A 14,067-nucleotide genomic window follows, 5' to 3' on the forward strand; every position below is an offset into this window, starting at 1 on the left:
TAAACCAATTTAATCAACAAATATTTTCATCTATTTTCTATTTCATCTCTATATATAATATATAGATATAATATATCTCTATATATTATATATATAATATATATAATATTTCTATTGCATCTCTATATATAATATATGTACTTTAAAGATTTATTTGAAAGGCAAAATCACACAGAGAGGTTTTTCCACTTGCCGGGTCATTCCCCAAATGGCTGCAATGGCCAGAGCTGGGTCGATCCAAAGCCAAGAGCCAGGCCTTCCAGGTCTCCCATATGGGTGGAGAGGCCCAAGGACTTGGGCCATCTTCTACTGCTTTCCCAGGCCATGGCAGAGCTGGATCAGAAGTAGAGTATCCAGGACTCAAAACCAGTGCCCATATGGGATGTTGGCACTACAGGCAGCAGCTTTACCTGCTATGCCACAGCACCAGCACCACATAAAGTATATTTAAAAAATTGGAGAATAACATATCTATTCCTAACTATCTTCATATCCCAAAACAAATCACTTCCATTACTAGAATATGCTTTTCAAAAATTAGGAATCATTTTAAACAAAAGATTAATTTGTTTAATTTGAAAGTTACAGAGAAGGAGAGATCTTCCATCCACCGGGTTCATTCCTCAGAAGGCCCCAATAGCCAGTGCTGAGCCAGGCCGAAGCCAGGAGCCAAAAGTCTCATCCAAGTCTCCCATGTGGGTGGCACAGGCTCAGACACTTGGGCCATCTTTTGCTGCTTACTTACTCCCAGCCATTAGCGGGAAGCTGGCTGCAGGGGGACTTGCATCAGTGCCCATACAGGATGCCAGCATTGCAGGCAATAGCTTTACCTTCTATGCCACAATGCCAGCCTCTTCACAATTTTTACATGTAGAAATAGTTACAAGTTATTAACTAGAATTTGCAGTCTAGGATAAAAGGTTACACGAAATACATTCTAGTCCAACAATAAGTTGGCAAATTTTAGAAGTACAAACGGGTAAGGTTAACATCATCCAATTTTCCATAACAAAATAGGGTTACATTTTTGTTAATGCAAAGCCTAGTCATTGTACAAATACAAATATCTTTAGTATTCATGTCTAAGAGCTCTGAAAAAGCACAACATTCAAAGTTTCCATCCAGAACTTTTTTAAGACAGTTATTAATTAATACCCTAAAAAGTTAAGTAACCCACTGGGTGGGCATTTGGCCTAATAGTAAGACACTTCTTTGACGCCTGCAGTTTCTACTGGAATGCCTACATTCAAGTCCTGACTGCTGATTGCAGCCTCTGGCTAACACAGCCTCTGGGAAGCAGCACATGATGGCTCAAGTAGTCGGGGCCTTGCCACTCCCATGGGAGATCTAGACTGGGTTCCTGGCTCCGAGCCTCGGCCCTGCCCAACCCTGGCCACTGCAGGCATTTGGGGAGTGAACCAACAGATGGAAGCTCTGTTTCTCTCTCTCAAAGAAAAAACAATAAGCCCTTGTTATAAAAGAGATACTAACCAAAGTAGTAGCTCTAATAGTTAGGAATACAGATTTGTGGTAGATTACAGCCTCTTAATGTCTGTCTGTGTGACTCCTCCACTTAATGTCTATGTGACTCTGAACAAGAATTTTAATTCTCTAACTCCTGGTGTCATAATATCCATTTTAGAATTGTTCACAAGAATTAAGTAAGATCACATAAATTAACATTATATGAAGTTCTCAAAAAGTTTACAGAAAAGAGAATTAAAAAATAAGTTTATTTTGGTGCAAACATTGCAATCAATACATTAGTTTTTTCATATAATATAAATTTTTCATCAATTTTTGAAGCCCCTTCAAGGACATGGATTTCACATTTTGCACCAAATTAACTTACCCTTTAATTCCATTTTCCATGAACTTTCTGAAATAATTAGCACAATGTCTAATACATTGTAAACAATAAATCATAACTGAAAACCCATTAGAAACTAAATACTCTTAGAGTAGAGGGGCTGGTATTGAGGCCTAATGGGAAAAGCCTCTGCTTGCAATACTGGCATCCCATATGGGCACTGGTTCATGTCCCGGCTGCTCCGCTTCTGGTTCAGCTCTCTTCTAATGGCCTGGGAAAGGCAGTGGAAGATAGTCCAAGTGCTTGGGCCCTTGCTTCCCACATGGGAGACCCAGAAGAAGCTACTGGCACCTGGCTTGGGTCTTGCCCAACCCTGGCTGTTGGGGTCATCTGGGGATGCACAGCAGGTCTTACTCTGACTTCAAATAAACACATCTTTTAGAAAAAAGTGGATAGCAAGATGAATATAACTGCAAGATTCAGAGAAGGGCTGAATGAACTTTGAAGGACAACAGGCAGAATGGCACATCCCAGGCTGAATGGCTCTCAACCCAAGGCACAGCAACATTTACTGAGCACAGCTTCTAGGCCTGTGTGAAAGGTTTACATACAAAAGGAGCAAGTGCCACTGAGAAGGTGTCCAGAGTCAGGCTGGGAAGCACTACCAAACGTTACCTCCTACTGCATTTATTACACAATAAAGACATACCCGACAACCATCTAATAAATCTTCTGGTGCGTGAAATGCACTGATGTCCAGATTTTCTAGATTTTCAAGGGTAGGCTCCAACTTGCTATTGAAAATTGAATTATATATTGATTCATTTATGCAACTTGAGTTTATGTTGGAAATATGGCTGACATCTGAAAGAGTGCGATCTACATGTAAAGAAAAAGTTTTTGGAGATAAAATAATTGGAATCACACATTTTCTTATGGATTAACTTTTCCTGCAAAAGGCTATAAATAATTTCCAAAGTAAAATTCAGGTTTCCACTGAAATCCTGGTGGCCAAGTATGAAAAGAGAACTGAAAGCAGGCTCATGGTGCTAAAGGCAAATATATAAAAGACATTTTCTTAATAGTGGCTTATTCCCATAAAAAACCTGAAGTTGCTATCGTAGTCCAAGACACTTACATGTGAAAAAAAACTTTATAATATTTTGGTAATACAGCAACTCCAAAATAGAAATTATTTTAATTTCTATACAAATATCAATGATCTATACCAACTGCTGTGAGTTAATAAAGACAATGCATCAATATGAGCATGCCAGTAAAGTTTTAAAAAAGTAATCTTTAAGTCTCCATCCATTAGTGTTCTTAATTCGATTATCTCTTACATTACTTCATGGGATGAAAGAATGCAATCATTCATTCTAAAAATAAATACCAGGAACAATTTTGAACTAATGTTTTATACAATTATACAGAATTAATTTTTAACCTCAATGAGACTTACTATCAATTGTGTTGCTCTGGCCAGTAGGAGTTGAAGTATCAGGTACAGTTTTTGCTTCTGGTTTAGGTTCCATCTTGTATATAGATTCATCCTGACAAAAACCTTTCTCAATACTGTCAAAAAACCATTGTGTGGACACACAGTGTACATTCCATCTCTTAGCACATTCGTATTTTTGACCTATCATGTTCATTAAGACAGAGAAATGCAAACCATTAAAATCTGTGTTACATAAAGATCCAATTATAGGTTACTTAATAAACCTACCTGAAACAACATCAACCACCCTTACTTTTAAAAAGTATACTACATAGTGTAATAAAAAGTAACATTTTAGGTTATTATCTAATCTAATTGTACTTTCTATGTGTTAAATACACAGCTGTATGAGTTTATCTTTTTTTTTTAAACATTTTTATTTATTTATTTGAAAGGCAAAGTTACAGAGAGGCAAAGGCAGAGAGCGAGAGACAGAGAGAGAGAGATCTTCCATCCTTTGGTTCATTCCCCAAATGGCTAGAATGGCCAGAGTGGGGCTGATCTGAAGTAGGTCTCCCATGTGAAAACAAAGGCCATCTTCTACTGCTTTCCAATTAACAGGGAGCCGCATCAGAAATGGAGCAGCTGGGACTCAAATCGGCACCTATCTGGGATGACAGCGCCGCAGGCGGAGTCTTAACCTACTATGCCACAGCAGGTAAAAGCCACAGACTGTGACGCAGACATCCCATATGGGCTGGTTCACGTCCCAGCTGCCCCACTTCCAATCCAACACCAATGGCCAGGGAAAAGCAGTGGAAGGTGGTCCAACTGCTTGGGCTCCTGCCATCCATGTGGGAGACCTGGATGAAGCTCCTGGCTCCTGCCTGGCCCAGTGCTGGCAGTTGTGGCCATCTGGGGAGTAAACCAGCTGATGGAAGATCTCTCTCTTTCTGTCTTGCCCTCTCTATGTAACTCTAAATTCCAAAAAATAAATAAAACTTAAAAAAAAATGAGTACTGGTAAAAAATATTCTGCAAAAGAGATACAAAGATTATAGAATGCCAAAAGTTTAAAGAATTCATATTTGGAGTAATTTTTTTTATTTTACTGCCTCATGTTCTGCAAGGTGTATCTTCAATTTAAACTTCTAGTCAATTTGCTGCAACACAGATGGAACTAGAGGACATTATGCTAAGTAAAATAAGCCAGGACAGAAAGACAAGCATTGCTTGTTCTCATGTAATGTAGATGCTAAAGACACTGATTTTTTTTTTTTTTTTTTTTTTTTTTTTTTTGACAGGCAGAGTGGACAGTGAGAGAGAGAGACAGAGAGAAAGGTCTTCCTTTGCCATTCGTTCACCCTCCAATGGCTGCCGCGGCCAGCGCACTGCGCTGATCTGATGGCAGGAGCCAGGTACTTATCCTGGTCTCCCATGGGGTACAGGGCCCAAGCACTTGGGCCATCCTCCCTGCCTTCCCGGGCCACAGCAGAGAGCTGGACTGGAAGAGGGGCAACCGGGACAGAATCCGGCGCCCCGACCGGGACTAGAACCCGGGGTGCCGGTGCCACAGGCAGAGGATTAGCCTAGTGAGCCGCGGCGCCGGCCCAGACACTGATTTTCTAACAAGAGAGCAGAACAGAGGTCAGTGGAGGCTGTGAAGGGCAGGGAGTGAGGGAGAACAGACAGGCATCAGAATGCAGATAGAGGAAGAGTAGTGCTAGTCTACAGCAGTGGGGTGACTGCAACAATTTTGAAGGATCCCAACACAAAGAATCAATGTCTAAGAAGACGGAAATGTTAGCTACCTTGATTTGATTATATATTGTACATGTACCAAATTCTCACATTGTAGCCCATAAACATGCACAGTAAAAAACAAAAAAACTTCTAGTTCATTCAGTCAGGTTGATTCACTCAATTAAAAATAAAGTCAGTTTTTTAGTCATTAAAAGAAGTGTCATTTGGCTTGACCTCTCAGTTTTCTTGTCATTCACCCAAACTTCTTTTAAGTACCTGACAACTGTAGAAGTGGTTTTTCTTTCTTTTTAACAAAATATCATAAGAGGTTTAAAACTTTTAGTTTTATTTGTATTTAATCAATGACCTGGAGAAACACTAAGATGGTTATATAATCTTTTCTCAAACTGTACCCAAACTATCTTTTCAAGATTTTAGGGAAAAAAATATTAAACTAGGTTAAGAATATGTCAGAAGCAATAGTTTTAAACGTTACATACTAGAGAAAAGCTTGCCATCTGTCCCTTTGTGAAACACAGTTTTACCTTTTGGTTCTTGAACAATGAGGTGTGTACATTCATTCATTTTCAATTGTCCCATGTACTGGCCTCCATGCTTAACCGTCAGTTGTTGAACTGTCTTCCTGTCTAAGCCACACAAGCCAGTCACACAGATTATGCAACCAAGAAAAATAGGACACTTGAATTCTTCCATGTTTATATCAGTATATCTAGCTATTTTACTGGGAAAAACAAATGGTAGAAAGAAATACAAATGATCATATGAAGTATGCCAGGTAATTTTAAATTTACAGAGTAATGACAATCAACAGAAATCCCACTACTGCTTTTCCTCAATTCAGTGTCCTGAACTGACACTCAGCTCAATACCAAGTCTCTAATATATTGTTTCAGATACAACCTCAAATAAAAACTGTTTCAAGGGAAAAAAATATGTATTTCATTAACATTAAGCCTTTGTTGGTCAAAGCAGTATATTTTCAACACTTGTATCAAACACATGGGCCAGGTTCACAAAATGCGCTCAATTAACATTTATTAAATGATCACATCTCAGCTGATAGCTTACATATGTTCATATTCAGTTTTACATATACCCTTTTTAAGGGGTATACATTGCCAAAATGGCTATTTATTTTCCATCTTAACATCCAGGAATGGTGTTTAAGGATAATGCAACATAAGAGCTACAGAGTTGCCAAATGGATTTTCTCAATTATTTTAGGAGCATTTAGTAGTAAAAACTAACTTTATTATCAAAAGATTTCTTACCTTGTACCTAATGCTAAACCCATACTCCATTCAACCTGTCAATTTACACTTGATAATAAGAGCTTATACATTTTGCTCTTCTGTTTTCATTCAATAAGCCCCAATTTTCTCTCTGAATAACTAATCCAAAGGGGATATAATAAAGCTCCCCTATGAAAACCCAGAGTATGCACCCTTTTTCCAATCTAGAAAAGATCTCTTACTTCTCTTGTGACTTCTCCCAAAGTGCTTCTATCCAAGAGGGAAGCAAAATAGGTTTCTTTAGGTTTGCAGCAACTAAGTATTTTTTGCTGCCAACTTCTCCTGCAATAAGATGAGTTACTGATATATTAAGGTCTCTGAATACTCGTCCGCCCATCATTTGTGCATATTTATGAACTTCATCCTGCAGCCCCAAAAAGAAAATAGTAAGATAAATATGAATTACTTTCCTGTATTTACGCAACTATTTGAGTTTATTAAACTATGTTGTTTCTGTAATAAAGATTATATTCATATACACTATACATATACAGAGTGAGTATAGAAGTGCTTCTGGTTTCAGATTTTGAAATATTTGCAGATACAAAATGAGACATCTTGGGGATGGGTGTTTCATATACACCTCATACATACAGCCTGAAGGTAATTTTAAACAATAATTTTAGTGCACCTGTGTTTTAACTGTGACTTGTTAAATGAGGTGAAGTGTGGAATTTTCTACTTGTGGTGTCTTGTCAGTAAAATTGGGGATTTTGGGGTATTTCAGATTTCAGATTACGGATGCTCAATTTTTTATAGTTTAAAAATATAAATATTTTTAAAATACAAATTATGTATCAATATATTTATACAGCTCTAAGAATTTTTTTAAGGCAATCCATCTAATGTGGGAAAATGTGATTTATTAACTGTGGAAGGAAAACAGTTTTGAAGGGAAACATAAAAACTCTTAATATGAATTCTACTATATACAATTTATTAAGAAAAAAGGTATACTATACTGTTGTATGTTGAACTCTTAAAAATATGAAAATTAAGTTTAAGGTCTTTCAAAGTATCTTCTACACTGAAAAGTTAAGTATGATAATAAACAGATCATGATATTCCTAACACCTACCCTTTTATCTTTTTCCAGGCTTGTACAAGATATAGTTACATCAGACATAACCATATTATAAACTGGATGTTCAGCCCTTGGGACACATCGCTGGTGTTGCATACAAAATATGACCACTTGAGGACCAACAATTCTGCAACCAAGCTACAAAAAAGAAAGTATTTTGGAAAATTAGCAAGGAAAAGACCACCAGTCTTACAAAATTACACTTTGTACTGTTTACCAATTCTTTACTGAGTTGATGAGTACTGCAGAAAAATGGAACAATTATTCTAAGAAAAAAGTAACAATCATTATAATTTCTCAGACACACTGTACATTACACATGCACACCCAAAAGCAAATGAAACAATTTACACTATCAAATAAGCTCCTAGAACGCCTCAAAACTTTCATCTCTGGAATCAACATGATCTTAATGAAGTACTTACGCTATATCAATCAGGAAATACTCTCATGTACAGAGCACCCCACCAATGAAACAGTTTGAAAGCAGAAGACCCTTACGCTGGAGCCAGAGTTGTGGTGTAGTGGGGAACACTACTGCCTGTGACACTGGCATCCCATCTGGGCACTGGTTGGTGTACCAATTGTTCCACTTGTGATCCTGCACCCTGCTAATGTCCTGGAAAAAGCAGTGGAAGACGGCCCAAGTGTTTGGGCCTCTGCCACAAACATGGGAGACCAGGATGAAGCTCCTGGCTTCAGCCTAGCCCAGAGCTGGCTGTTGTGGCTATCTGGGGAGTGAACGAGCAGATGGATGCTCTCTCTCGTGGTTTCTCCCTTTCTCTCTGTAACTCTTTCCAAATAAAAAAAAAAAAAAAAAAAAAAAAAAAAAAAAAAAAAAAAAAGGACTCTACAAAAGTAACCCCCCCAAAACATCCATCACATCACCAAAAATCAGAGGCAATTTCCACATTTGAGCTTTAAATACTGCATCTCAATGTTTTTCCAAGAAAGATCTACAGGGACTTCTAAGATATTGCAGGTTGAACACAAAAATATGACTTCTCATTTTCATTGATAGTTACAAAAGGTGACGCTCAACATCAACATACTTAAGTCAGACTAAAAAGCCCACAGCTGCCAGTTACCACTGCATGACTTATTTAAATATTGACAGATAAAGATTATCACTATCTTTTTGATCAGCTAGAAGACAATGACTTTTTAGATGCTATTAATTCTGGCAAGCAATTATATTTCCAGGAGGAAGTAAGATCACCAATAACCTTGGCAAGGTAGATGCAGACTTCACAGATATTGCATCTATCTTTACTTCTATGTTTTCTTCTTCTTACACCAAGAATCACTTCTTTGTAACCTGGATGAAATTAAAGCCAGTTTACTTTTATTTCAATGCTTCTCTCTTTTCCAGATATTAAGAAAAAATGAGGCCAGCGCCACAGCTCTCTAGGCTAATCCTCCACCTGTGGCGCCGGCACACCGGGGTCTAGTCCCGGTTGGGGCACCAGATTCTGTCCCGGTTGCTCCTCTTCCAGTCCAGCTCTCTGCTGTGGCCCGGGAGGGCAGTGGAGGATGGCCCAAGTGCTTGGGCCCTGCACCCGCATGGGAGACCAGGAGGAAGCATCTGGCTCCTGGCTTTGGATCGGCGCATTGCCGTAGCGGCCATTTTGGGGGGGGTGAACCAACGGAAGGAAGACCTTTCTCTCTGTCTCTCTCTCACTGTCTAAATCTGCCTGTCCCCCAAAAAAAAGAAAGAAAGAAAGAAAAAATGAGTCAGTAGACTCTGGAATCAACAAAAAGATGGCTTACTGGTATATCTATAATACTGATCTCCAAAATGTTTCCTTCTAGGATACAATTTCTCAGACCCTATCCAAGATACAGACACTAAAGCTCCATGTACAACAGGAAAGACTTAAGTTACCATGCACTATGTTGAGGTCTTTCCCTTATTATTTCTCTCTGAAATATCCTGCAATCAAACTGAATGTATGTACAGTCAACTCTATCACTAAAATGCTTCATTATTACAGGTTCACTTACACAAAGTAGAGTTATAACACCCTAAAATACAGAAACTACATACAATAAAATCCTACTGTAATATATTATCTTTAAAAAATTTTACTCTGTTCTCCCTAAACCAAAAGAATCCCAATGTATTTATAATTTGCATAATACTTAATGATCAGTAAATTTATATCCCCTGAAGCAAAAGTAAACCAAAAAACAGACTAAGAACACACTGTAAGTTAACAAACCTTTTTAAGGTGATCAAAGACAATACCACTGAAAGGGTCACAGATATAAAGTGATCTATCATTCTCTTTTATCTTCAACGCCTCTTCCTCTGTAATAACCTGAAGATATTCTTCTGATTGAAATTCTTTCATTGACTGAAAGAAAAACAAAGTAAGAACATACCTAAAATTATTTCTCTGTATTTAAGTCTTCTCAACTCTCTTCAACATTCACCACCAATCCAGCCTTTTCTCTATTGAAAGCTACCATTCTCTCTCACTTAGATCTCCACAGAAGCCTTCAAAGGGTCTCCCTCTTCCCTTGCCCTAAATCTATTCTCTACACAGCAACTATCTTTTTTCATTTTCAATTATCTTTATATACAGAAGATCAACTTGGTATATACTAATAAAGATTTCAACAGACTGCACCCACACAGACACACAAAGTATAGAGTACTGTTTGAGTTGTAGTTTTACATACTGTTTGAGTGGTAGTTTTACCGTTAATTCACACAGTACAACACATTAAGGACAGAAATCCTACATGGGGAGCAGGTGCACAGTGACTCCTGTTGTTGATTTAACAACTGACACTCTTATTTATGACGTCAGTAATCATCTGAGGCTCTTGTCATGAGCTGCCAAGGCCATGGAAGCCTGTTGAGTTTACCAACTCCGATCTTATTTAGACAAGGCCATATTCAAAGTGGAAGTTCTCTCCTCCCTTCAGAGAAAGGTTCCTCCTTCTTTGATGGCCCATTCTTTCCGCTGGGATCTCACTCACAGAGATCTTTCATTTACGTCATTTTTGTCACAGTGTCTTGGCTTTCCGCGCCTCAGAAACTCTTATGGGCTTTTTAGCCAGATCTGAATGCCTTAAGAGCTGATTCTGAGGCCAGAGTACTGTTTAGGGCATCTGCCATTCTATGAGTCTGTACACAGCAACTATTAATTTTTTTAAAATACCATGGTCATGTAAGTATGCTCAGAGTTCTTTAATGGCTTCCTGTTATAGTCCAAATAAAATCCACATTTCTCACTATGGCCTATAAGACCATAAAATCTGGCTCCTTGTCCTTTCCTCCTACCTCATCTTTGCTTGCTTCATTACAGTAACTTCTTCTTTCTTGCTAAGCCTGGAACAAGCTAAACATGACTTCACTTAGAAGGTTTGCTCTTCTTGTTCCCATAGTAGGGAATACTGTTCTCCCAGGTCTTCACCCCCACTTCAGATTTACTTACACACACTTCCTCAGATCACGCTTTCTAAAATATCCTTCCTCTATCCACTTACACTATGTCATGAAGAAAAGCAACAGCGATCTCACACGCTCACACACACATATATAAGTGGACTTCAAAAAGTTCGTGAAAAATGCAATTAAAACATAACCATAGAGGCAAACATGTGGTTAAGTGGTTAAGTACCACCTGGGACAGCCACATTCCGGATCAGTGTCTGGTTCAAGTCTCATCTCAGCTACTCTGTTTCTGATTCACCTTCCTGCAGTGTGTACCCTCAGAGGTGCCAAATGATGGCTCAAATACTTGTGTTGCTGCCACCCATGCTGGAGACCTAATTTGGCTTCTGGGCTCCTGGTTTTTAACTGGTCCAGCTCAGGCAGTTGCAGGTATTTGGGGAGTGAACCAGTAGATGGAAGAGCTCTCTCTGCCTTTCAGATAGAATGAAAATAAATTTTTTAAAAAATGCAAGGGCCCCGGCATATTCTGTTTAAACATGGTAATAAAATATAAAATATAGGCCGGCACCGCAGCTCACTAGGCTAATCCTCCGCCTGCGGCGCCGGCACACCGGGTTCTAGTCCCGGTTGGGGCACCGGATTCTGTCCTGGTTGCCCCTCTTCCAGTCCAGCTCTCTACTGTGCCCCGGGAGTGCAGTGGAGGATGGCCCAAGTACTTGGGCCCTGCACCCGCATGGGAGACCAGGAGAAGCACCTGGCTCCTGCCATCGGATCAGCGCAGTGCGCCGGCCGTGGTGGCCATTGGAGGGTGAATCAACGGCAAAGGAAGACCTTTCTCTCTGTCTCTCTCTCTCACTGTCCATTCTGCCTGTCAAAATAAATAAATAAATAAATAAATAAATAAAAAAAATGAAATATAAAAGTATACTTTGTTGCAAAAAACATTTTTATATGCTTAGTTTTTTTCATAATGTGAGTTTCCCGTGAATGTTTTAAAGACCCTCACATATATACTTTCTCTCTCTACCCATAACAATGAAAGCTTCATCTTGTTTAACACCATTTCCTGACACCTAGTAATCACTCAACTATTTTCTGAACAAATTCTGAAGTCCTCATGCTAGAATGACCTTTCCGAATGATAAATGAGGTCACGTTAGTCTTCTAATTAAAACTCCCAGTTTGTTATTTCTGCTGAAACTTTCTTCCTCAGACACCCACACGGCCAGCTCTCCTACCTCCTTCAAGTTCACCCAACTACCTTCTTTCATAAAGACTGCCCTTATGAGACCCTATTAAAAGCATAATCTTCCCTTTTCTTTCTCCACCAACAAACATCTTCTGGAATCTCTTAACCAGTTTTGCTTTTTTTTTTCCCCCTCTTCCCATAGCACTTAACACTTTCAAACATATACTAGGGGGCCGGCACTGTGGCATAGTGGGTAAAGCCGCCACTTACAGCACCAGCATCTGATTTGAGTGCCGGTTCACGTCCTGGCTGCTCCACTTCCAATCCAGCTCTGCTACAGACTGGGAAAGCAGCAGAAGATGGCCCAAGTCCTTGGGTCCCTGCACCAGCATGGGAGACCTGGAAGAAGCTCCCAGCTCCTGGCTTCGGAATGGCCCAGCTCTAGCTGTTGTGGACATTTGGGGAGTGAACCAGAGAATGGAGGACTTCTCCCTCTACTCTCCTTTCTGTGTAAAACAGACTTCCAAAAAAACAGATCTTTAAAAAAAAATATATATATATATATACACACTACATAATGTTTATTCCCTCATGCTAGAATGCAAGTTCTAAGATAGCAGAAATAATTTTTTGCTCTGTTTACGGATTTATTTATCTAAGCACTGGATCAGGACACTGAACAAATACTTGCTAAATGAATGAGCCTTAAGGAAAAAGCTGCTACAATTACTTCTGAAACTTTCCCATGCAGTGGGGATCTTGTTAAGAATGCAGATTCTACTGGCTAAGTCTGGGTTGAAGCCCAAAATTCTGCACTTCTAGCAAACTCCCAGGCCAGGCTGATGCCGCCGGTTCTGTGACAGGTTCCATAGCACTCCCATCGTCCCGATCATACAGCACCTAACGAAACAATTTTTACCTACTAAGCCCAAAATAGTGAAGTGTGACCAGTACATTGTGACTCGAATGTTTTCAACATACAAACGACCACTAAAGTTTAGCAGACAAAACAACTTAATTTCTAAGAACTACAAGTGAGTCATATTTAAGAAAAACGTTATAACAGATTTCAAGCCTCCCAAAATACACGATACACAATTTAAAAACATGTGACAATGAGACAGCGACACTAAGGGAGATCACAGTAAAATTATATTAAAAATAAAATTATCTACTTCTAAGCATAAAGCCCAACAAATCAAAATGAATTCACAGCAAACAAGACATTTTCCACTATTCTTACCTCAAGAGCTTTAGAAAAACATTCAGAATTGTCTGAAGACTTTAAAAACTTCACAAAAAACGGTTCTTTGTCATTTCTGGACATTTTTGAACTGTCAAAGGAACAATGAGCAAGAACAAAAACACATTACGTATGAGGCTAAATGCTTATAATGTTCCGTGCTGACAAGAACGCGCAAGGCCACATTCCGGCCTTGTCCAGACGTTTGTATGACCCCCGCAGCAGGATAAAATCAGAGATGGCACCGTCAGTCCTCACAGTCGCCAGAATTAACGCCTCGGAACGGAAGGGCTCCCGGTACGGGCTCCCGGCACCCTCTGCTTCAGACCCTCAATTGCACTTGGTTTAAAAGGACAAACTGAGCCGAGCTGCGGCTGCGGGCCCTCGGTAAACGGATTTTAAAGAAATCCCCAAGTCCGCCAGCAAGGCCACTCAGGCCCATCAGGCCGCCACGCCGGATCCCAGGTGCCAGGGCAGGCCTGGCTCTCGAACCCCGAGGGCGCGGCCTCTCCAGCGCCGAAGGCCCAGCCGCCGGTTAGCAGAGCGGGCAGTGCGGGCTCCCAAGGCCGCGGGAGGCTTCGCGACCCCCACTTGGGATCGTTAGGGACCCGGGCACTCAGTCCGCCCCTCACTCACCCAGATGGAGCCTGGGAGCCTCGGGGCAGAGAGTGGGGGGGCGCGCGGCCCGCAGGGCTGAGGCTGCGGTCGGGCGCCAGCCCGGCGAACGCCCCCACCCCCCCACACGGCGGCGCCGCCAGCCCGCAGCCAACGCAGGAGAACCCGGAAGTCGCCGAGACTGGGAACCGACTTTCGCGCCAACCGCGCGAACGCGCGCCCGC

At 40.4% G+C, this 14,067-nt stretch overlaps 1 protein-coding gene across 1 annotated transcript in view; it reads right to left on the reverse strand.

Moving 5' to 3' along the window:
- Positions 1-14,040, reverse strand: part of TOPBP1 (DNA topoisomerase II binding protein 1) — an 80,063-nt gene extending 66,023 nt beyond the window's left edge. The window contains exons 1-8 of the mRNA XM_008249226.4: positions 13,865-14,040; positions 13,229-13,319; positions 9,613-9,747; positions 7,385-7,528; positions 6,489-6,670; positions 5,539-5,735; positions 3,273-3,452; positions 2,520-2,689 (exon numbers count right to left, since the gene is read on the reverse strand). Coding sequence (XP_008247448.3) covers positions 2,520-2,689; positions 3,273-3,452; positions 5,539-5,735; positions 6,489-6,670; positions 7,385-7,528; positions 9,613-9,747; positions 13,229-13,312 — 1,092 coding nt within the window. The 5' untranslated portion in view covers positions 13,313-13,319; positions 13,865-14,040. The remainder of the gene's footprint in view (positions 1-2,519; positions 2,690-3,272; positions 3,453-5,538; positions 5,736-6,488; positions 6,671-7,384; positions 7,529-9,612; positions 9,748-13,228; positions 13,320-13,864) is intronic.
- Between the last annotated feature and the right edge of the window lie 27 nt (positions 14,041-14,067).

Source organism: Oryctolagus cuniculus, chromosome 4, assembly GCF_964237555.1.
Source record: "Oryctolagus cuniculus chromosome 4, mOryCun1.1, whole genome shotgun sequence".
NCBI lineage: Eukaryota > Metazoa > Chordata > Mammalia > Lagomorpha > Leporidae > Oryctolagus > Oryctolagus cuniculus.